The sequence below is a fragment of the Callorhinus ursinus genome, unplaced genomic scaffold, assembly GCF_003265705.2.
Source record: "Callorhinus ursinus isolate GAN/ISIS: 27379988/994484 unplaced genomic scaffold, GSC_fseal_2.0 scaffold10, whole genome shotgun sequence".
Lineage (NCBI taxonomy): Eukaryota > Metazoa > Chordata > Mammalia > Carnivora > Otariidae > Callorhinus > Callorhinus ursinus.
The window spans coordinates 65,419,366-65,444,459 of record NW_027397072.1 but is presented as its reverse complement, the minus strand read 5'-3'; the positions used below and the strand labels follow the sequence as shown (position 1 = coordinate 65,444,459).

Sequence of the window (25,094 nt, the reverse complement as noted above, 5' to 3'; positions counted from 1 at the left end):
CACATCTCTCAGTTATTATACCTTATATAATACAAGCCAGGTACTGTACTTGGCTTGGCTCCATAATCAGCTTCATTAGGCATTTGTATCAAGTTGATTTTTTCATGTTGCAGTTTCTTTGGCAAGTTAGTAATGATACCTGTAAATCCTGACTGATTTCAGTAATGACTTGATTATCAGCTATACAAAATACTTTATGTTTAATTTTTTTGTAAGTTCAATTAAGTAAACAAATTCCTTCAAATTGGGCAATTGATGCTTTCTCTTCTTACTTGCCAGTTCCCAAATGATTTTTTTTTCTACAAGAATGAGGCTTTTAAGAAAGTTATATATGATTTTAAAAAATCCTTTCTTAATTTGAACTAGTGATTTTGAAATCCATTGCCTTTGAGGAAGATACACAGAGACTATGCAATAAAGTTGTAGAAAAATAAAGTGATCCATTAATTGGGTATAATATATTCCCCATTCACTCACCTCCCTTTTGGAGCAGATGAATATCTGTTGTCTTTTACATAGATGATAGCTCATAGAGAAATGATTTCTAAACCTTTATTTATACATGACTCCAGGTATGGGACAATAAAATGATATTCATGTAATTTTTATAGTTGCCAAGGATGGCGCCTGTCATTTGAAATTCTCAGTGCAAATTGCTCCCCTAGTATCAGCTATGGTTGGCAAAAATTGTCTGAAAAAATTTCCTCAGTGTGAATTGATATTTGGATGTAATGTTGCTTTTTAAACTTCTTCCTTTTGCACAAAATTGAAAAATTCTGGACAAATACATGAAAAGGAGTAAAAAAAATCATGTTTTCACTGAATGTTAAAACACAGACAGTTGGTTAAAAGTATATTTATAAAACAGGGGTGCCTGGGTGGCTCATTCAGTTAAGCATCTGACTCTTGATTTTGGCTCAGGTTGTGATCTCAGGGTTATGATATCGAGCCCTGAGTAGGGCTCCACGCTCAGGGGGAGTTTGCTTGATTCTCTCTCTGCCCTCCCCCCAACCCCGGCTCTCTTTATCTCGCTCTCTAAAAATAAATAAATAAAATCTTTAAAAATATATTTATAAAATAGAATACACTTAAAATATCTACTGGTATTTAAATTATTAGGCACCATCTGTAACTGGTAATAGTGTGTTCAAACGTACAATTGACTTTAACACTGAAGTACAGTACAGATTTCAGCCATTACATAAAAAATGTCCTCAGCTTTAGGTTATATAATGATAAACTGTACCTGTTGAAAAAATATACGTGGAAAAAAGAAATAATTTTAATACAAATATGACCCATCTGCAGGCATTCATTTATTCTGATCCAGCAACCATGGTAAATGTGTTTGGATTACTGGGCATAGTATGAAACATTTAAAAGGGAGTGGAGATCTCTTTTAAAACAGAAGGCTCTTCAAACTCCACAATGATGTCAGAAATATAGGTCCTTGGAGCACATTATTGTTTTAAGCAGAGGTCCCCGCACTTTCACATTGGTTATAAAACATTATTTTGTGCTGCTGGCCTGGAATGAGAATGTCATGCATCTGTAGGCAATTAGAAGAAGCTGGACTGCATGTTTGATTAGCTCAATAATAAACGGGCACAAGTGTGACTCTACTTATGTTAGTCAGATTCCCTAGACAGATTATCCTGTTATTATCATATGAAATAACCCCCTTTTATCAACAATTAAGTAAATCCACATTTATGGGCACTTTGCAAAATTGTGAGGTGGGAAGAAATCCAACTTAAGCCTTAAGTCATCCAAAAAACTTTTAACCCTGCTTTCAATGATACAGACCCCAATCCCAAGTTTTAGAAATTGGTTGAATTATGTAGAACAGTTGGGTTGGAAATACCTTGTGTGCACACAATCAGTTAATATGTTTTTAGCATCTATTGTAAGCAAGGCATTTAATAGTTTTAGCTTATAACTAAAGAAAAAAGTTCTCACAGAAGAATTACAAATGTTTTAATCTGTGAAAAGTAATTTTGTAAGGTAGTTCTAAATCTTAAGAAAAATTAAATAGGATTTCATTTTTATTATTCACATTTTATTATACAGTTTCTACTATAACCAATGAATGTTGTAAGTCTTGAATATGCCCTATCCCAGAACTTCTTCATTCAGTTCTAGGCATTGTTCTTGAATTCAACCACAATCATCAATGATAGACTATAAGCCACTTTGGGAAATGACTCATTCATTTACTTGTTTTTTTTTTTCTCCTAAGTATCATTAAAATATACATCTGAAGCATGAAAAATAATTCAGTATATAAAAGTCAATACTAAAATAAATAAATTAAAAAAAAGTCAATACTTAAAAAAATTTCACCGTAACTTTCCAGTTTCAGGAAAAATACTACCAAACCTTCCAATCCAACTATATATTTAAATAACACAATTAAAAGTTGCTATCTTAAATAAACTCAATACTTTTTATCAATATTCACTCACATATACATAAAGTAACCTTTATGTGAGGTTATCTCACATAAAGTGAGCCTATCTCTTTGACATAATCCTTAAATTAAATATCGGAATATCAAGCAGATGCTGAAGCATTCATCATCATTATTGGAATTCTGACTCATGACAGTAACACGAAACAGATGCTAATATGATGCGCCCTCTGAAAAGTGACACCATCACAGCATGGGTTAGCTCTTGATGTGGGGTACTTAAAAATTTGAACACAAAATATAAAATAATAAAAGTCAGGGCATGATGGGTGTCCTTCATTTATAAGCCATTTGAAATCTATCTCATACAGAAGATAAAACTCAAAACCGGCACATAAAGGGCAGCATCTCAGGGAAACAGAAGATGCTTCTTTCACTTAATGCAGCAGTTTAGGTGACCCTGATTGAACACCTCAGTGTTGAGGGAGGCAGATGCTGTCGTCCTCACTCATGAACAGGTAGGAGGTTAGAAACTCCTGGACCCTTTCCATTGGCCAATGTGTACCAGGCACCTGTGGTGTAATATGGGATCTACTCTGTCAGCCCCTGGCAGTGCAAAAGGAGTCTGGGGCTCCTATGGCCCAGCTCAGTAAAGAGCTCCACACCAGGCAGATCTGAAAGCGTTTGCTAAGTAGGAAAATGGAAACAAAATCTCTTAGCACAGTCCAGTTAGCTAATATCCTACACATCTTCAAAGCCCAAGATTCTTATCATTTTGCTAGCATGAGTCTACAGCTGTTTCTAGAATACACAATGATGTGTACTCCTTGTGAAAATAAACAGAAAAACCCAAGCAGATGGTGCCATGGTGCAAGTGATATAAGCAAAACGTACTCAGATGAGAACTTAAAAAGATATAAATGTGAGTGGGGCAGATGCCCTCAAAGATAATGAGAAACAGAAGTCCCATTTCTTTATTCCTCAGTGAGAAAAATAAATTAGTGGCAAGTTCAATGAAAAGAAAGCTTGAGAACCCAAAGGAGGACATTTATGGAGTAGCTTGACAGTACAATTTCGAAGTCCAAATGAATAATCTGGCTGTTCCTTCTGAGAGCTGTGACCCTAGTTCTGCCTGCCTGGGTTTGAAAGCTAGTTCTACTCTCACCTGTGTGACCCCCGGTTCCCAAACTTGGCTGCACCCTGGAACCACGTGGGGAGCTTTAAAAAATATGGATGCCCAGAACCACCCCTCCCACCCCCCGAGACTGTTACTTAATTGGGCTGGGGTGTGGCTTGGATATGGAGAAGTTTTAAAAGCTCCCAAGTGACTGTAGGTAGGTGCCACTATGATTGAGAACCACTGTGCCACAGCTTCCTCATTTGCAAAATGAGGACCATACAGGCACCAACGCCCTTTTAGGATTTTTGCGATGATTAAATGGTAATTCAGGCAAAGCCCTCAGCACAATGTGTGGCGTGTGGGAAGCTCTCAGTAAACGTGAGCTGTTACCATCCTCACCACGAGGTGCACTTGGACAAGAACATTCTCGTTAGCATAGTAAGTCATGCTTACCTTGGCACACATTATGCTCACTCTGTTCGTAGCCTGTTGCACACTGGATCCGGTGAGAAGGGTTGGCAGGGATACGCTGGGCGTCTGCTGGGTTCCGCCGGATGACAAAGTTATTTCGGCCAGTCTGCACTTCCGGGCCTGCCACCGCAGCAGCACTGGCAACGAAGCCGCCCCCGGGCATCACTCCACTGGATGCCATGCCGGTGGCCGCCATGCCCCCAGCGCCTGCCCCCGACGTGGCAGCTGCATTGGCTGCTGCACCCACGCCTTCTGCGGCGGGTGTTTCTTGCTGAGGTTGTTCATTATTGACAATAATCTGGGCTGTTTTAGGAAGGCAGAGGTATCCTCCATAGTGGTTGACACATTTCATTCCACCTTTGCAAGCGTCTGGAACAATGTCACATTCATCAATATCTGCAGTCGACAATAAAATAAATCAGGGATCTTCTCAGAGGGAACTCTGAACGTGTAAATATATGCTCATGCCTTTTTGGTAGATACAAACAGGACAGCAAGAGTGACATGAGATGGAGACAGAAAGCTATGTTCAGAAGGGAAGTCTTTGAAGTTGGCTCACCTTTGCACTGCTGTCTTACAGGATCCCACTCATATCCATCTGTGCATTGCTGTGAAGAAAACATCAAAGATGGGACCAGGAGACAATTAATTGGTGTATCCACTTCCTAAGAAGTCACTCTAAAAGCTTCATTCCTATGGCAACAATCCTTGCTCTAGAGTCCTAGATAGATGATGAGATGGGTAGTTTAACATTCCCTAGATTTTCTCCTTCTTTCCTTCCTTCCTTCCTTCCTTCCTTCCTTCCTTCCTTCCTTCCTTCCTTCCTTCCTTCCTTCCTTCCTTCCTTTCCTTCCTTCCTTCCTTCCCTCCTCCCTCTCTTCCTTCCCTCCTCCCTCCCTTCCTTCCCTCCTTCCTTCCTACAAATCTGTGCATTGGACCACTTCAGGGCTCCCTTCTCAATCACCAGCTGCCTCAACTCTTGTGTTGTATTTGGTAGAGTTGTACATCACCATCTCGGAATTCTTTTCTCTGTCTCAATACTGATCTTCTCTAATCTCTCTGAATGACCGTTTTTGCTTTATTTGCCCTTCTTCCACATTATAAATTTTACCACCACCACCAACAAAAACAAGTTCCTTTTCTCAGCCCTTGACTCTTCCCCTCCTCTCTCAATTCTCTTGGAGCATTCCAGCACCTGCCTTTCCTTATTCCTGTTCAGCTGAGTCCCAAGCCTCCCACTCACATCCTGACCTGCCTCCTAGTTTTAATTCCTACCAGTCCTCTCTAATTCACTCACTAAACAAACCATCTACTGAGTACCTTCTCCTACTGGGCACCATTCTAGTCCCTGGGCATGCAAAAGGTCATGAAGACCTTGTCCTTGTGGCTCAGAGATCAGAAGAGGAGACAGACAGGTAGACAAGTTGGAGCAAGATGTCAGGTGCTGTGACACAAGCATGTATGTGCAAAGAGTGATGGACTCTGTCCAGGGCTGTGTGTGGGCATGACAGGGTGGAAGAGAAGCCTTTATGGGGGAGGCCACAAGTGAACTGTGCCTTAGAGGCTCTTTCCAGGGGAATGTGGGAATTCTAGGATGAGGGACCATGTGAGCAAAGGTGCAACATTGTTAAAGAGAGGAGCTGCAAGTAGTCTGAGTGGGGGGGATGCAGTTAGAGGGACAGGCAGGAACCAATTCCTACCTTGAATGTCAGTGAATCTCAAGCTTTATGATCAAGCCTAAGAGTCACCCAGGGTGCTTGTTAAAATGCAGACCTAAAGGATTGGATTCTGTAGGTCTGGGTAGGAGGCTTGGAATCTGAATTCCTAACAAGCATCCCAGGTGATTCTGACACAGGTTGCCTATAAGCTACTTCTTGAAAAATGCCACGATATGTGATAAGAGGCCCCTGAAGAATTTTATTTATTTATTTTTTTTCCCTGAAGCATTTTTAAGCTCAGGAAAATATGTGACCAGATGCAGATTTGAGGAAGATGCTCCAGGAAAGACTGAGCAAAAGTAGAGTGAACAAACAAATACACTTGAATTTTTTTAATAGAGTTGAGAGCTGCTTATGCACACAACAGATGCTTGGCAAGTAAATAGCTGAATGGAGACAGAGAGCTCAGTTTAAATATCTTAGCGATATCTGAAACTTCACAGGGTGAAAACTAAACTCACTTTATCTCCTAAGCTAATTCTTTCTAGTTTCTCCAACCTGTCCAAGGCACCACCACCTTTCTTAGGACCTTGGATTATAAGTGTAACATCCACACTGACTTTTCCACTTATTTTCCTTCAAGCTCTGCTGACTTTGTGTCCAGTTCTGTATCTACCACATTGGCATAAGCTTTCCTGACTTCATGAATAGGCAAGGCTGTCTGGCTGTCCTCCATATCCCTGTGTGCTGCACACAGCCTCCATGACAATCCTTCTTGGTCTCTTGATTATGTTACTCCTACATTTAAGAGCTCACACTGACTTGCAGACTTCTCAACTCCCACTTCTGCCATCTCCAGGTTCCCCCCACTACCCAGCACCAGCCCATTTAACCTTGTCATCTCCTCAACTTGTCTTGGTTGTTTTTACCTCTAGACTTTGATCATGTCATTTTCTCTGATTCAGGTGCCTCTTCAGCCTTTCTAGATTAATCTGACATCATTACTTCTTTCAAGATTCAGCACAGAACTCGACCTCTTCCAATATGCCAGTACTGACATTACTTCCTTGCTTTTCTATCTCTTTAGCAACTTGTATAATCAGTATAATTATAATATTTGTACTTGCTTATGAACTTTGTAGTTCTCAACAGTATTTTCCCGGGGTAAATTCCCTGAGGTGAAGGTCTGAATTTTCTTAGTAAACAAATAACCTTGAATTCTTTTGCTGGTGGTAAGAACAGCTTATGCACATTGTAGCTACTTGGCAAAAAAATGGCTGAATGGACCCTAACTTTAAAATGGAAGGAGTAGGGGCGCCTGGGTGGCTCAGTTGTTAAGCATCTGCCTTCAGCTTAGGTCATGATCCCAGGGTCCTGGGATCAAGCCCCACATCCTGGGATCCCTGCTCAGCAGGAAACATGCTTCTCCCTCTCTAACTCCCCTTGCTTGTGTTCCTTCTCTCGCTGTGTCTCTCTCTGTCAAATAAATAAATAAATAAAATCTTAAAAAAAAATAAAATGGAAGGGGTATTTGAGGCTGTCTTGTGAATATGAGCTCAATCTTCCAAAAAGTATCTTTCAAGCCAGGCACAATGACAGTTCACTGAATAATCTGTATGCTAACTAGAGAAGACATGCAGATTGTTTTGGGTATTTAGTTCCAGTACATTTAACATGGATCTACTATTAAACAAGCCTAGACTGAGTTTAGCTTCACCACTTGCTGGCTGTGTGGCCTTCAGCAAGTTAGATACTCTCTCTGATCTTCAGTTCTACTATTGGTGAAAGGAAGATGATACCACTTACCTCAACCCTTGCTGTGAAAATGAAAGGAGATAGTGTCCCCACAATGGGGTACTCACAAAGTAGTTACATCTTATTCTTTAACCATGAATTATTAGGCATACACAGTTCAAGAGAGAACAGACCTAATTTTAGAACAAAAAGGATGTCATATCTGGAAAATTTGCTATAATAATAATGAACCCTAGTTAGTGGTTTAAAACTCTAGTGTTTAATCCACAGGGATCTTCCTCTGCTAAAGATGAATGTGATTTAGTTGATGAACCAAAGAGAAGGGGGTATAAACAAGCAATTGTAAAAGCAATAAAATATTTTATTGGACGACTATAAAAATGGGTAGTTAATTTAACTTTAGCTCCCTAAGAAGGTAGTAAGTTTAGCCTGAACAACAAAACATTCTCATTTGAAGATAAACAACACATGTATTCATTTCTCATGCTTTATTTATCTTCAGCAGAGGAAGCAACTACATTTATCATTAAGTTAACAAAATATTTATGTGAAACCCTATTTGATTTATAGTTGATCTGAACAACAACAAGGAACATTTTCCAGATGAATACTAACATTCTGGGGATAATAGGATACCAAAAAGTGAGATAATGTTTATTATCAGTAATTGACATTAGCTCACTTTTAGGAGTTTTATTTTCAAAAATTTTTCACATTCTTTTGAGTAGGATTACTTCATTTTAAATTGGGAGCAAGTAGAAAAATATGTTTTTCATATTGTGATCCAGGACAAATGTCACTTGCCTCACGACACCGGTTAAAGACTAGAAAACACAAAACAAAATCAAACAAATAAAAAAACAAAACGAGGTGCAAACAAACTCACTGGAAGTGAAGTAAGTACTGCCCTCTGTTCTCACCATATCCATTCCTGATAGTGGGATGGGTCAGATGATGTTTTCAATATTTTATTATACGTTGGTTATGTCCATGCAATCAATTAATTAATCAGATATTGGAAATAATCAGATGCAATTAATTAGAAAATGCAAAATCAAATTTCACACAATGCATTTTAGGACCACTTCAGCCAATATTGCATCCTGGTAGCACAAATATTCTACCTGAAGGGCATTTATATGAATTATCAGTTATACTATAAATGAATATATAGCCTTTATAAATTCAATAAAGGCCACTTCATGAGAACATAAGTCACATATACAAATGAGGTATGTGCTTTTGTGATGTTTGATCTTATTTGACTTGTCTTACTCTGCAAATTTTGGTTTTATCTGCATGTATATAGGAATCCAGGCTTTCCAATTCCTTACCCTCATTAATGTATTGGATGTATTGGAAACATGGAACTTACTTTGGTTTTTGTTTTAAAGGGGTCTCCTTTTTCGGTCTTGCAAAAATCATTACATTTTGGTCCCTATCTCCACTGGTGATCTAAATGAACTTTTGGAGAGACCACGGGCAATTTAAACAAATCTTAAATGTGAACCGTACTAAAGCGTTGTTTAATTTATTATTCTCCACAGCCTACAGCCCACATACACTGGAAGGAGTGGATAAAGTCTCCCTTGTGTCACAGAATCCCGCTGAACGCACTTATCTCAAATTCCATCACCCCTTACCGTGTACGTGATGGTTTCTTCGGTGTCCTGTGACTTGACCAGCGCCAGAGCCAGCATAGTTAGGAAAAGGGCTTTCAACATCGTGAATCTCAAAGAAAACACAGAACAAACTGATGCTTAGTAATTGCTGCGGGGGGGGGGGGGGGGCAATAACAAAACTTGAGCTGTGCGGTAATAAGCAAGGAAGGGCAGGAGGGAGAGCCTGAGGTTCCATCATACCCAATTTCCAACCTACTTTCTCATTCCCCCTCCCCCTCCTCAACCTTCCCTGGGCCAAACGAGACACTAAAGACTGTAAAAGGGCTGCAGAATTACATTTCACTTTACTCCATCCAGCTGCGCTGAACATATACAAAGGATATTCAGCGAGCATTTTATACTGCACCTACACAACAGGATCCAGAAAGGGGGTGGAAGGGAAAGAACAGAGGGTAATTAATTTCAAGGGAGATGGTGCATTTGTGTGTATGTGTGAGTGTGTGTGTGTGTATGAAAGAGAGAAACAGACATACGGACACACACACATACACACAGAGGGGAGGTGAGGTTTAGCAAATCTCATATTCCTTGAACATTAAGGCTTTCCCTATATGCTCACCTCCAGCTAGTGAAGTTCCTCGCACAGCTCAGCAGAAATACCTGTGAATTAATATGAATTACCTTGGCCTCAAACTTTTTTTAACAAAACACCAAAACAAAACTCAAAGAGCAATCTCCTCCGCTAGTAGAATACCTGCCCTTCAGAGTTCCATCTCATATCCCCCAGAACAAACCCTCAAAGTGGCATTTCTATGCCGTTCTCTGGGCGCAGTTTTGTGTGAAAGACCCAGGTTGTGTGGAGGAGCAACCCAAAGCGCCTGATTTTCTGGGCCTTATCAGTCCCTTGGTGCCCGACACACTACCTTCAGGATCGGGCTGCCTAGAGCCAGAACCCGCGGACCACACCGCCGCCCGAGGTACTAGTTTCCAGGCGGCCGGCCTGGCGCCCCCCAGGAGGTGAGGTTCCCTTTTTTAAGTTAACAGGCTGCAGCCTCGGGAGCTGCTCTGCGCTCCCGCTTTTAGTCAGCTCCTGTGGAATCCAGTTGCGGCTTAAGTCTCGTACATTAGCCCCCTGAAACTTTCAAAACTTCGTTTATGGGCAAAGCCCAGTCGGCTGACTGTCGGCGCGCACACACTTGCCCATCCAAACAGATGTCACCCTGGTACGCGCACATGCTGACAGATCGCATTCCGAGACCGCACACCTTCACCTCCCTCTCTGCCTGAGAGATCTTGCACAGTCTGGGGCAGTTCTCGGGTACCCTGCACCCCTGAGGTTACCCCACTTACTTCCCTGCGCGCGGCCCGGCGGGCACTGGGCGCGCCAGGGGCTCCTACCTGCGCGGCCGCGCTGCTCTCCGGGCCTGGGCAGCAAGGGGAGAGTGCAGGGGAGGGCAGCCCGGTGGGTCTGAACTGGCGAGGTCTGGCAGCGGCCGCGGCGGCAGGAGGAGGAGGAGGAGAAAGGGAGGGAAAGGGGGAGGGCGGAGGGGGGCGGAGGAGAGAGCTGAGGGAGGCGCAAAGGCTGAGCTAGGCGCTGCAGGCCGGGCGGGAGAGCGCTCTGCGCAGCTGAGTCTGCGCCCCCTCCTCCGAGGGCCCTCGCGGCTGCGGCGCCTGCCCTCCTCTGCCAGCCCTTCACCCCAGTTCCCAGACACGCCGGAACCCCAGGCCGAAGATGGCATGCTTGGCATGTGAGGTCTTGGGTTTGAATCAGCCTTGGTGATGCTCCAGGCTTCAGGACAGTATCTCGTGCCCCGTAGAAGGAAAACATCTCTCCCACAGAGCTGCTCAGGGTCCTGAGAAATTGCTTAAACATTTTTTTTCCAATAAGTGAATCCTAGGACAGTTAATTAACCCCATTCATTGGACTGGTTCTTTTTGCCCTTTCTTTCAGATGATTTATTTATTTATTTATTTATTTATTTATTTATTTATTTATTTATTTTTGCGTGGGGGAGGGTCTGCTTCCTCAAATGTAGAAAAAAGAGAATTCATTCAACAAATATTTTTGACCTACTATGTGCCAGGATCCAGTGGGCCAGGTATAGCTCATGTTAACAAAATTGTGAGGTCACATTTGTTTTTGGTCTCACAAACCTCCCCTATTTATGGGCCCATTTTCTTACCTACTGCTTCTCTTCTCTCCACTGGTTCACTTGCAGGAGTCCCCACTACTGGTCATTCAAAGTTGGGCATTTCATTTTCACCTTTCATACTAATGTGGAATTTCGGGAATCTGGAGAGCAAAAAAATTTTTTTTCTGGCTTCTTCAAATCATACCACACAGATTGCTGTTATCTCCGAAGGCTCTAACTCTACAGTCAGATTAATAGTTTGCTTCTAGGCAGTCATGTCTTCTGAGAAGCAAACAGCCAAATACAACTTCATGAATGAGACAATGTGCCAACTGAAGGTACTAAAGGACTTTGACCCCAAGCAGAAGACAGAGGCTGGGAGAGAGAGGATCAGCTCCTTCCCCTTTTCTGCTGGCCAATGGGGGAGAAGGTGGTAGACAATGCAAGAGAGAGAGGCTTTGGGTGGAGACCTCTCTCCTTATCTCTGGGGTATGCAGTGGGTTGTCTAGATCTTGCCAGATTGGTTGCAAGCCACACAATATTGGGCAAGATCAAAAGAGCTTCCTGGCCCTGAAGCTTACATAAGTATGTGGGATTTTGCTAGTAGTATTGAAGATTTTTACTACTAAAATTCAAATAAGTTTGTTTTCCCAGTCTTAATGACCCCCAAACTTAAAAAAAAAAAAAGAGGAACCTTGCCTTTGTACAGTAAAAAGATCTGTCCAGACATTTTCTTCTATTTTTTTTTTTAATTCTATCTTCAGCCCTCTCCCCAGAAAAAGTGGGTTGAAACTCCCAAATTTCTATCTCCAGCTGGGAACTCTTCCTGCCTGAATATCCAACTGCTGACATTATCTTCATCTGTACACCTAATGGGCATTTCAAACTTAGCAGGTCTGCTGAGTCTCACCCTCTCTCCCAGCCTACATGCTTCACCATCTTGATTAATAGCAATTTCATCTTTCCAGTTTGTTCAGCTCCAAAATCATGAGTCAACCTTGATTTCTCTTTTTCTCACACACCTCGCATTCAATTCTTCAGAAAATTCTCTTGGCTCCATCTTCAAAATATATCCAGAATCAGACCACTGTTCATCACTTCTTTTGTTAACCCCTGGTCTGAGCAATCAGCATCTTCCACCTGGATTATTACGATAGCCTCCTGCAGTTTTTTTCTCAGCAGAAGTTCATATAGATGGATCCTAGAGTAGGTATTCTTCCGTGTCTGGCTTCCCTCACTTAGCATGCTTCTGAGATGCATCCTTGTTGTTCATTCCTTTTTATTGCTGAGTAGTATTCCAATGTATGGATATACCCTAACTTGTTTATCTGTTCACTTGTTGATAAATATTTGGACTGTTTATGAATAAAGCTGTCATTGGCGTTCATGTAGAAATTTTTGTGTGGATGTATGTTTTCCTTTCTTTTAGGTAAATAGGAGAGGAACTGTTGGGTTATATGGTAAGGATATGTTTAACTTTAAAAGCAAACACCAAACTGTTTCCCAAAGTGACTGTACCATTTTACATTCCTACAAGTAACATGTGAGATCCCATTTGCTCCACATCCTTGCCAGTACCTGGTATTGTCAGTCATTTATAGTGTTAGCTGTTTTGGTGGGTATATAAATGGCATCTCATTGGTGATCTCATTTCTAATGATGTTGAGCATTTTTTATTTCTTTATTGTCCACCAATATATATTCTTTTGTGAAGATCCCATTAAAATCATTTTTTTTTTTAAGACAGGGAGGGTGGGGAGCAGGGGGAGAGGGAGAGAGAGAATCTCAAGCAGGCTCCATGCCCAGTACAGAGCCTGACATGGGGCTCAATCTCATGACCCTGAGATCATGACCTGAGCCAAAATCAAGAGTTGGATACTTACCTGAATGAGCCACTCAGGCACCCTATCCTTCCTATTTCTAATGATAGTGTATCTCTTTACTAGTTGAAAAATAGTGAAATTGGCAATGACATTCTTGGGTTACTGATTCAGGAGGAGGCTTATTATCCCACTTCAAATTAATCAGAACTAAAAGGAAGTACTTCTTTTCCATAGTTAGGGGAAAGGCCTTCCAAGCTCACAGTGGAGGGGAACAATGGAGCCCTTGGCCTCAGCTGCCACTGGCAGCCATATTACCACCTGGAGGTAAGCCAGTCTGATCGTGAAGGTGGTACATGCTGTGGGTGGCCAACAGGTGGATGGAACCTAGATCCTGGGTAGATTGTTCAGAGGGCTGAATGATCCTAGGACCCACGATACTTTTAAGGGTTCTCCACAATGTTTTATTTTCTTATAAATTCAGAGGAAAAAACAAATATCATCCAGCCTGATTAAATGTCTTAATACCATTGCAGTCATGGAATACAATTTATTTTATTATTTATTTATTTATTTATTTATTTATTTATTTATTTATTTATTTTAGTGGAGCAAGGGGTTCATGAAGGCAAAAGTGCCCAGGGACCATGAAAGTCATAATATGGCCCTGATTGTTACACTTCCAAATCAGGCAAATGTGGACTCTGTTCCACCTCGGCACTCCAGTTTTGTGAGGTAATATATTTTTTTATGATTCAAGCCAGTCTGAGTCAGGTGTTCTGTTACTTGCAGCAGAAAATGTACTCACTGCTAGCGTGAGGAGGTCTCCTACTCTGGAAGCTCTGGCCCTTGTGATGTGCTATGTTTGTGTCCTGCACTCCTGAGTGGCAGGCTGTGTTTCTTGGGAGAGGCTGTTGGGAGAGATTCCCAGGCTTTCTGTCCTTGGGCAAGCTGAGTTCCAGCCGCTTCTGCTTGGATCAGCTTCTGAGTTCCTCCCCACCACCCCCTTGGCATTTGTGTGTGTGTGCGCATGCGTATGTGTGTGTGTGATTTTTAAAGATTTAAGACTTGAACTCTCCCTTTAATTCAAGAAGGTGACTCTGGCTTCTCCTCATGTGATCTGAAAGGTAACCAGGAACTAACTTTTATAAGGGGGTCCTCTGCTTCCTAGTTTACCAACTATTACACTATATGTATTACAAATAAAAATTTATATTTTCTTTAATATTTCCTTTTTAAAAATTCCCTGAAAATAATTAGAAGTCTCAAGGACCCACAGGCTCTTTAATTAATTGAGTCATGGAGTCAACAAATCCTGTGGTTACAAACTGATTAAGAATATTCACTGATGTGTGGACAATGGGAGAGTGAAATCTGTAAAAAAAACAAAATGAATTAAACAAAAAGGCAGTAAAGATGAAACAATTACATAGGGATTAATGGCAGGGTGGTCAATTCACCCCAGTTTACCCAGGACCTTTCCAGTTTTTGCACTGACAGTTCTGTGTCTTGGAAAAGTCCCCAGTTCTAGACAAATTTAAAGGTTTGTGTAGTGGAAAGAAAATAGGACAAGTAGCCAGGAGTTCTTGCCTGGACTTTGCTATGCTCTAGCTGGGTAACCATGGCAGTCACTCAACTTCTTTGAATCAGTTCTGCACAAATGTTGACCAGGATAACAACATTTATAACTGTAGTTATTATTTTATACTTACCTGTATTTGTCACCTTGTTTTTGCTGGTTCCTCATCTATTCCCTCTTCTTCTGGAAGGTAATAATATCCTGATTTTTCCTTTGGAAACCAACCCTTATAGTGACAGGCCATGACTAGGCCTGCCCATAGAATGCCAGTAAGTATACATAAAGGGAAAACTCATAGGCCCTAAAAATAAGGGGAAATGGCCCAGTGCTAGTACAACAAGAATGTCAAGGCCAGAACCTGGTTATTAGGCCTAGTGATGTGGCAGAATTATTGTCTTCTTAAGTTGTTTCCATGTGCTGATAAGAATGAGGATACAAAGAACATAGGGCCCATAATTCCATGCCCCTCTGAGTGGAAGGAGTCCATTCCACATGGGCTGTCAAGGCTTCTAGGCTTTAGGCCTGCCTCTGTGAGCTACAAGGCAGGCAGAGAGCTGGGGCATACCTCCTGAGCCCGTATTTCATTATATCCTTTGCTGGCTGATTCTTTCTATCCCTGAATCCAGACACCATGGTTTGATCCAGAGCATTTCCAATCCATATGATTTGCATGAAGCTTATTTTTCCTCTGACTCTATGGGTGAACACATGACCCAGGCTCTGCCAGTCGTAACATCAAATCTCCTATATCCACCGTGATTGGGTCAGAAATGATAAACACACCCTAAGATAACCCCCACTGAAGGGTCAGTGTGGCATAAGACTAGGATTCCAGAGAGTCTGGGTTCAAGTCCCGACTGCAACTCACTGGTTATATGAACCTGGGAAAGTCACTTAACCTCTCTGGGCCTCAGTTTCCTCTTATGGAAAGTGGGAATAATGATGATTCCTATCTTGTAGAATTTTTATGAGTATTAAATTAGAGAATGCACATAAAGCCCTTAGTACAGTTCCTTGCACATAGTTATTGCTGCTGCTATTGTTACTGTTAGTACCAGGGACCTATCACTCATGGGTCTGTGCTGTGAGCTTAGTAAATCAGATTCACCGTACAATAAGATAAAAGAAGTTACTACAGTTTAAAATTGTCTTCTTATTTTTGTTTGTAACTATTTGTAGTTTATGGAATATTTAGAAGAAGCAGGGTCTGAACGCTTAGTCCATGGCAGTTTTATGACTAAGTCATGGAAATGTGTGGCTCCATACTGAGCATCAGTACTGTCCTGAGGTGTCAGTATTTTTGGAATAAGTGGCTCTGAGATACCTAATATTCTGAATTTTGAATGACATAAAATTATACTTCCTTACTGATAATAAACAGTACTAGCTAACACTTATGTATTACTTACGCTGGGTCAGGAACTATAGTACGCAGTTCATATGTGTTAAGTCAGCAGCACTATTATTATGCTTATTTTGCTAAAAAGGAAATTAAGGCACAGAGCAGTTCAGTAACTTGCCCTGGTCATACAGCTAGTGAGCAGCAGAGTAGGGGTTCAAAAGCAGGCTGTGTGGTGCCCAAGCCCCTGCTCTACATGCTTCTTTGTGTCACTTTCTCCCCACTATAAACTGAACTTAGGGTGGCAGGGACGGAGCAGAGGCATGGATTATTTCTTCAACGTAATGCAACCACAGAGATTCAAGCTGGATTGAGCAGACTGCAATTGGAGATAGTAATAAATTCACTTTGCTAAATTGCTATGAGCTCAATGGAATCTGAAATTTTAAAGATTTGAAGATCTGTTTGGTGGGGGGAAAAAAACACAATTTCAGAAGAGATTCACAGGTGTTGATGACCATGCATTGTGCTTTAAGTCTTCATATGCTTTAGAATGTGTATCTGAATCAAAGGTGTCCTGTCAGTGTGGCTCAGTTCTAAGACTGGCTGACTAAAGCATAGGCTAACTGCACCCAGCAAGAACCCACAGTGAGTATCCCTGACATTCTAGAAACCAAGACATGAATCGTAGAATTAGCCTACAATTTCTGGCCATGTAGCCAAACCAGGCAATATTTGGGTCCAGTTAGTTTGTAAAAGTATATTCCCTTATGAAGCTGTTGAAGGAGAAGCCAACACTGGAGCCAGTTTTGGCTGTATAAGCTTTTGCCTTGCATAGAAAGAGTTCATTTGTTAAATACTAGTATTCTTAGTGCCATGATAAAAATTGATCCCTGCCTAATGATAGCCCTGTAACATACTCTTTCAAGAGTAATGTTGATTAAATTATTTATTTTCTTGGGCTGCTTTCATATTGATGCTTAAAAAAATCGTACTTTTGAATAGCTAGGTTTACTGTTATTATTCATGAAAATATTCTCATGGTGAATACACATATACTTGCCATTATTGAAACAAGTCCTTGGAAGAGATAGCTTCTAATTCTCCTTTTAGTGCTAAGATTCTTTGATTCTATCTTGTCTTTTGGAGTCCGCACTAGGCCAAGAGAAAAGATGAATTTAAGTGGGCTTTCAGCAGATGCTAAGTCTTTTCTAATACACCCACTCAACATACACACACACATAAACCGTTATAAACTTGTACACAGAAGATAATGTGTATTTATTAAATTGATTGCTATAATACCCCAAACATTAAGCCATGTGACTGGTGGCTTGCGCTTTACAAGAGAACTCATTGAAACACCTGGCGGTTGGATTGCAACTCTGGCCTCAGAGAATATTGGCAAATTTGTATTTATGTGATATTCATTTGCCTCAAGTATGTCATTGGTTAGTTCTTTATTTTAGTGAGGCCAGATGTATTCTCCTTCAGAATGTATTTGGTGAAACACTCCTCCTGAATGCCAAACTGATATGAGAAAACTTTCAGTCATCTGGAGTTTGTAAATTGTTCTGAAATTTTTGGAATTTTATTGAAGGCTTGATTTCATCATAAAGCAGAGAATACCTTGGATGAATAAAAAGCAAATCAATCAGAAATGATTGGAACCAGTAATTAAAATTTCCTTGGAGAGATAAAATGTATGATGTAAATCCACTGCCTTGCAAAAAAGATTGCTTTCTAACAAGTTATCAGATCTTACAGAGCAACTTCAGGTGCCGACACAGATATGAAACTTTATTTTGTTTTCAGCAACAAGTCCCTCCCTCTCCTTTCAAACTTGGCTTTTCCAAAAACTTCATTTGGCTAATCAAGGCTGATGGGGTTTCAAGATGATTGCATTATGGAGCATGAAATTAGAAAAAAATACCCCCTGAAAATTAGTAATTTGATTTCAATATGTAATTTAAAGAAATGGATCATTTCTTAAAGAAATGGATCGATGTATTCATTTTATGATGAAAAGGAGATAGAAGGTAAAGGGGATCTTTACAACCATCTGTTCCAACTCCCTCATGAACCTTGGAGCTTAGATGACTTGTCCAAGTTAACCCTAGTTAGTGGCAGAGCCAAGGACTAGAACCAGGTGTCTTGACTCCTCGTCTTGGGAGTGCTCATGTCCCTGTCTTAACTCTTTATCTTCAGTCTCCTTTGTCTGTTTGACATACTCTTCATTGTCATCCATCCATACAACACAAATTGAGCATTTGACAGAGGTATGTTTCTAGGCATAGGGAACTTTTGGGTGGAGCAGACACATACATGTACAGAATGAAATGAGTGTTATCTCTCTCTTTCACCAAACTGTGATCTTGAAGGCAGGGACTGTGTTTGTCCACCTCCTTCCCAGCCCACATTGTGCATATATGCTCTATGAAGCTTTATGCAGAATGCACTCGGCCTCAAGAAATTTCTCCACCTGTCCCTATGCTATGAATCCTCTTGTCTGTTTTGATTTCTGTCCCATTGTCTCCTACTAGGAGTCCTCCTTTCTAGTACCCACTTTGGACTGACAAGTCTCTTGGTCAGTCTGCTTTGATTTTGGTATCTCTCTTGGAGATTACCTTTTATATTATTTATGCTTAACACTATGCTCCTTGGGCAAATGACCCAAATATCTCCCCCTTTTGCAAACACCCAAGACACTGCCCCCAGCCCACCTTGGTGCCCAGGCCCCACTTGTCTGGGAGCTGAAATTGATAGCTTTATCTTTGTATTGCTGAGAAAATGAGGATAGCCTGGCACTTGGTAGATACTCAATAGATGTTTGTGGAATGAACAGTAAAGACACTGCATAGTGCCATCTTTGTCCTTACCCTATTCATCTTTTTATTGAACATTTAGCTTGGAGAGATGATGTTAAGTACCCTATGTGATGTAAAATGGTTCATGGTTCATTTGATCCTACTCAGATACATAAATAAAACCTTCTGTTAGTCTTGAACCTCCAGAGAGTTGGCTTTAAATACTTGGAAAATTCTATAAATAACTGGTTATTTTTCTCCCTCCCTGTGTATTGTAAAGACTTAGTTTGGATATAAGTTTGTGCTATATTAAGGGATTATTTTCTCTTCTCTAATCAGTGATGATTGTGCTATAAACACCTGCTGAGTTTCTATCACTTAGTGTTCTTTTAAACACTTTCAGAAATTCTGGGTTGGAGCTAACTAATACCTAGCAACTTAAAAATAATGTTTGGGGCACCTGGGTGGCTCATTTGGTTAGGCTCCATCTCTTGATTTTGCCTCAGGTCATGATCTCAGGGTCATGAGTTTGAGCCCCACATCAGGTTCTGCACTGAGTGTGGAACCTGCTTGAGATTCTCTCTCTTTCCCTCTCCGTCTGCCTCTCCCCACCCCCCTGCTCACACACACACTCTCTCTCTCTGAAAAAAAAGGAGAAAAAAATTTAAAAAATGTGTGAATCAGTTGTATTTTAGAAAAAATAAATGTATTTTTCCACAGAAGTATATTAAAGGAGCTAACAAAGAGTTTAAAAATCACAATTTTGATTAGAAGCTTCTTTTTCAGTGAGTTGCTAACATTTCAACAGGAATTTATTATATTTCTAAACATTCTGTAGTTTCCTTCTTCCTAATGACTCTTTTAAATAATAGTATTTTTTTGTTTTAAAAGTAATATATGCTCAGTGTAGCCATTTTACAAAATATAGGAAAATATGAAGATAATAATTAAGGTCATCCATAACAAAATGACTTAAATGTTATCTAAAAGAGAATCAGTTAACATTTTGTTGTATTTCTTTCCAGATTTGTTTATATATATATATATATGTACACACACACATATATATGCATAAGTGTATACACACACACACACACACACACATATATATATACTCTTATTCAGTCTTCTCTGATTTCTCTCTCCTCTCATATTTATTCTAAGTACATATGCAAATATAGACAATGGTGTTATTTTGGGGCATATACATTATACACATGTACCAAATGTTGTATATTGGTTTTTCTTTTTTCTTTAACATATAATGCATTATTTGTTTCAGATGTATGGTCTGTGATTCATCAGTCTTACACAATTCACAGCACTCACCATAGCACATATCCTCCCCAATGTCTATCACCCAGCCACCCCATCCCTCCCACCCCCCACCACTCCAGCAACCCTCAGTTTGTTTCCTGAGATTAAGAATTCCTCATATCAGTGAGATGATATGATACATGTCTTTCTCTGATTGACTTATTTCGCTTAGCATAATACCTTCTAGTTCCATCTACATTGTTGCAAATGGCAAGATTTCGGGGTTTTTTGATGGCTGCATAATATTCCATTATAACACTATGGAATATAGTATATATATATATATATATATATATATATATATATATATATATACCACAGCTTCTTTATCCATTCATCTGTCGATGGACATCTTGCGTCTTTCCATAGTTTGGCTATTGTGGACATTGCTGCTATAAACATTGGGTGCACATACCCCTTCGGATCACTACATTTGTATTTTTGGGGTAAATACCCAGTAGTGCAATTGCTGGGTTGTACAGTAGCTCTATTTTCAACTTTTTGAGGAACCTCCATAATGTTTTTCAGAGTGGATGCACCAGCTTGCATTCCCACCAACAGTGTAGGAGGGTTCCCCTTTCTCCGCAACCTCGCCAACATCTGTCATTTCCTGACTTGTTAATTTTAGCCATTCTGACTGGTGTGAGGCAGTGTCTCATTGAGATTTTGATTTGGATTTCCCTGATGCCGAGCGATGTTGAGCACTTTTTCATGTGTCTGTTGGCCATTTGAATGTCTTCTTTGGAAAAATGTTCATGTCTTCTGCCCATTTCTTGATTGGATTATGTGTCCTTTGGGTGTTGAGTTTGATAAGTTCTTTATAGATTTTGGATACTAGCCCTTTATCTGATATGTCATTTGCAAATATCTTCTCCCATTCTGTCGGTTGTCTTTTGGTTTTATTGACTGTTTCCTTTGCTGTGCAAAAGCTTTTTACCTTGATGAAGTCCCAATAGTTCATTTTTGACCTTGCTTCCCTTGCCTTTGGCGATGTTTCTAGGAAGAAGCTGTGGCTGAGGTCGAAGAGGTTGCTGCCTATGTTCTCCTCTAGAATTTTGATGGACTCCTGTCTCACATTGAGGTCTTTCATCCATTTTGAGTCTATTTTTGTGTGTGGTGTAAGGAAATGGTCCAGTTTCATTCTTCTGCATGTGGCTGTCCAATTTTTATATTGTGTTTTTCTTTGTCAAGATTTTCTTTTTTTTAAAAGATTTTATTTATTTATTTGATAGAGAGATAGAGAGCACAAGTGGGCAGAGCGGCAGGCAGAGGGAGAGGGAGAAGCAGGCTCCCCGCTGAGCAGGGAGCCCGTCGCGGGGCTTGATCCCAGGACCCTAGGATCATGACCTGAGCTGAAGGCAGCCACTTAACCGACTGAGCCACCCAGGCACCCCCTGAACATTTTGTTTTAAAGATTTCCTCATTTTGGTAATGTTTTGTAAAGCCTATCTTTTATTTTCTCTATGAGCAATCTCTAGACCTAGGTTCTGGTCACTACTGAATTGGGCTACCATAATTTCCTGGATAATAATCATGTCTACTTTCATGGGTTGAAAATCTGGCTTTCATGGGAAAATTATCCCTTCATTTTATGACACTTTCAGATTGGGTTAAATACTTGTCTACGCTATAACAGCATGGTGTATATTTCCTTTTTCATTACACTGACCTACAGTCTCTGATTGCTATGGGCATATCTATCTGTGTGTCTGTTTCCCCTAATGGGACCAAAAGCTCCTTGTGGTATCAGGTCATTTTAATTTTGATATCCTCAGCACTCAGCAGAGTGGCTTTAGTTGGTGTTCCATATGTGTTTATTAAAGAAAAATGAAGAAAAGGAGGCCCAGAGACATTACATGGTCCCAGTGAGCCAGATTCATCTAGGACTCTTTCCTGGAGGACAGGGCTGATCTTAGTTTCTTTGTTACTGAAGTTATTGCTGACCACAGCAGGCCTACATTGAGAATAATAATTTGTTTTCTGGGCTTTGTGGCTGTTTTTTACTACAAGACCTTCAGTTCCAAAGTCCTTCCTCCTGGGCAGGTCAGATCTGGGGGTGGTGGTCCCACATGGGCTCATGAATGCGCCCTTCTTACTTCTGCTTGATAGCTGATAGCTGCTGAGCCTGCAAAATGGCATAACTCTCCTGGGAATGCAGTCTAAGGCATTCTATTGGGCACTGAAGTTCCCATGGTTGGGTCGGAGCCCTCAAAGTTTCCAAAAGTGAGCTGTTTTCTGGAGGCTCCAATGGTCTGACCCTGCCCTGGACCCATGAAGAAGTAAGGGAAATGTCTCTTACTTCCTTCTGAGCTACATTTTATCACATGGGTGCCAAAGTGGCATTGCATTGGACATCAATATTTACACAGTCAATAGCAGAAACAGTATCTTGAGTCTATTGTCTCATCAGCACCTTTTCTTAGGAATCAGTGTGTGAGGCTTTGGCCGATAGGACAAATCTGGGTGACGATACAATACACAGGACACACTGCTACCCTCTTTTCTTCCTCTCAGCAACTGTGTCTTTGCTATTGAATCAAACTGGGTTCTCTCCAGGAGGCTCCTTAGTCTCCTAGTGCAAGTCATCTTCCAACAGGCCCATGCTACCTGTTCACCAGATAAACTCATATGTCTGGATTTCAATGGAGAACATGGCATATGTATCTCTTTATCAAATTAAAAGTTGGTCTGCAAGGGTGATCTGTAGATCGATAGAAGATAATGAAGATGAAAAGGATTTTGAACTTCCAGCACAGACTGAAGAACTTTTGAACGCTTGCTAATTCTAGATTTCCTTTTGGATTTTCCTTGAAAAGTTTTGCTATTCTTGCTACATGGTGGCTATTACTGGTATGCCTAGTTACTATTACCTTTCTTCTCTTCCCCATAGCATCTATGTGTCTTTCTTCCCCAGCATCTTTTAGCCCCCCATTTATTTTTCTCATAGCTGCTGAGGAAAGCCAGATTTCTTAAACCAACATCATTGCCTTGACATGAAATAGATAACAACTGGGTCACAGACAATAAGGGCACCCTTGTCCCTTTCATTCTTACTCCTTCTTCTATAAATAGCTTTGAAACTGGAGTTAAGCAAGTTAAGAATTAGTTTAAATAAAATAAAACATTTCAGAGTCTATATTGTAGCCTGGGGATCATTTTTCAGGCCATTCTTATTTCCATATTCTCATATTTATCAAAATCCTGCAATATTAAATGGGCGCTAGATCTTTAAATCTTAGACCTCCTATGCCATTTTTTGTTCTTTTATGATTGTACTTCAGAGCTAGAGGTTTAATTCCATTCTATTGTATAGATGAAGAAATCTACCTAAAAAGAGATATACACACACAGTGAATAGCAGAGCGGGTCTGGGATTCTGTTTTCTTGATTCTTATCCTGTATAATATCCATCCCTTCATTCATTCATATGGACTTTTTGAATACCTGCTGTGTTCCAGGCCCTGGGTTGGGTGTCAGGGACACAAAGAAGAAAGCTCAGTCTGTGGCCCATCCTAACTTAGAAGAGGAGATAGATAATGCTTAATCCTTTCTGGAGGAGTCAAAGGTATTTTGTGAGACACATAATATAATTTATAAGGTAGTTACCCAAGTTTGAGAAATAGTTTATAAAAACAAGTAAAATTATAAATGCATAATATTGGGGTAAGAGTTAAGAGATTCAGATTTTTTTTTCAGTAATAACCTACTGTCAAACATACATTACAACTGAATCTAAGCTCTCTAGGGACAAGGGTTGTTTCTGTCTGTCCACTTTTGTGTCAACACTTGCCATGCAATAGGTTCTCAACAAAAATGTGTTGGATGAATTACTGAATGGACAGTTTTTTCTTGGAAGCTGTGGTTTAGTCGAAGAATCTCACAGAACATCGTGAGGATATTATCAATAATATGGCTTCCTGGGGAACCTGAGTGGCTCAGTCGTTAAGCGTCTGCCTTCGGTTCAGGTCATGATCCCAGGGTCGTGGGATCAAGCACCACATCAGGCTCCCTGCTCAACGGGAAGCCTGCTTCTCCTTCTCCCACTCCCCCCCTGCTTGTGTTCCCTCTCTCGCTGTGTCTCTCTCTGTCAAATAAATAAATAAAATCTTTAAAAAAAGGAAAAGAATATGGCTTCCTTCCTTCCACCTTCTGCTAAAGAGTGACTGGCTTCAACAAATGTTTATCATCTTTCTTTTGCAATTCTGTTTGGCTACTATTTTTTTAATATTGAAAAACCTAAGAGACTCCTTGCTTAACAGACCTTAGAAATAGAGTTAATTTGAATATGTTTTAGTCTTTCCAACTAGATTTCTTAAAATGCAAAATTTTTTAAAGATTTTATTTATTTATTTGACAGAGAGATACATAGCGAGAGAGGGAACACAAGCAGGGGGAGTGGGAGAGGGAGAAGTAGGCTTCCCACTGAGCTGAGCAGGAAACCCAATGTGGGGCTCTATCCCAGGACCCTGGGATCATGACCTGAGCTGAAGGCAGACGCTTGAAGACTGAGCCACCCAGGCGCCCCCAAAATGCAAATTTTTAAAGTGAGGGTTTATGTTTTTTTCTTTTGATTTCCTACTTTGGGCAACAGGTAGATTTTAAAGCACATAAAATGTTTAAGACTTACCCAAACTCAAAACTCCTTTCCAAATGAAAGTGAATGTGTATGTCCATTATTTTAAGTGGTAATACATTAAGTTTGACTAGCTTCCAATCTGTGGAAATAATGTTTACGTGAGAAAGCTCCTAGTCATGTGTTTGAAACTGATTAACAGACTATGTGCTAAATATCCAATGCTATGTCCTAACACTGGCTTTACCACCATGCCTCTAGGAATTAGTATAGTCTAGAGGAGTGTCAAACACCTAAGCAGGCAATTATAACACAGTGTGATGGGGCAGCACAGAAAGGTCAAGGAAGATGCAACTAATCCCACCTTGGGAGGCCATGGAAGGTTTGTTTTGGAAGGAGAGACATCTAAGGGGAGTCCTGTAGAATAAATTGAGTTAGCCAGGGCAAGGGAGGAAATAGCCCTTCACAAAGGCTCAGAAGGGCCTCCTGGG

At 40.5% G+C, this 25,094-nt stretch overlaps 1 protein-coding gene and 1 long non-coding RNA gene across 6 annotated transcripts in view; one reads left to right on the top strand and one right to left on the bottom strand.

The window, feature by feature from the left end:
• EFEMP1 (EGF containing fibulin extracellular matrix protein 1) overlaps nucleotides 1–11,469 on the bottom strand; it is a 59,869-nt gene extending 48,400 nt beyond the window's left edge. For 2 of the 4 annotated variants that reach the window (XM_025868805.2, XM_073897693.1), the window contains exons 1-4: nucleotides 10,435–10,582; nucleotides 9,058–9,145; nucleotides 4,561–4,609; nucleotides 3,984–4,397 (exon numbers count right to left, since the gene is read on the bottom strand). In XM_025868805.2, the coding sequence (XP_025724590.1) occupies nucleotides 3,984–4,397; nucleotides 4,561–4,609; nucleotides 9,058–9,138 (544 nt within the window). In that variant the 5' untranslated portion in view covers nucleotides 9,139–9,145; nucleotides 10,435–10,582. Of the gene's footprint in view, nucleotides 1–3,983; nucleotides 4,398–4,560; nucleotides 4,610–9,057; nucleotides 9,146–9,655; nucleotides 9,697–10,434; nucleotides 10,583–11,219 lie in introns of those variants that run through there. The other 2 variants (XM_025868804.2, XM_025868806.2) reach the window with 2 other exon arrangements.
• Nucleotides 1–25,094, top strand: part of LOC112821565 (uncharacterized) — a 490,026-nt gene that overhangs the window by 266,809 nt on the left and 198,123 nt on the right. The gene's annotated exons all lie outside the window — the stretch shown is intronic.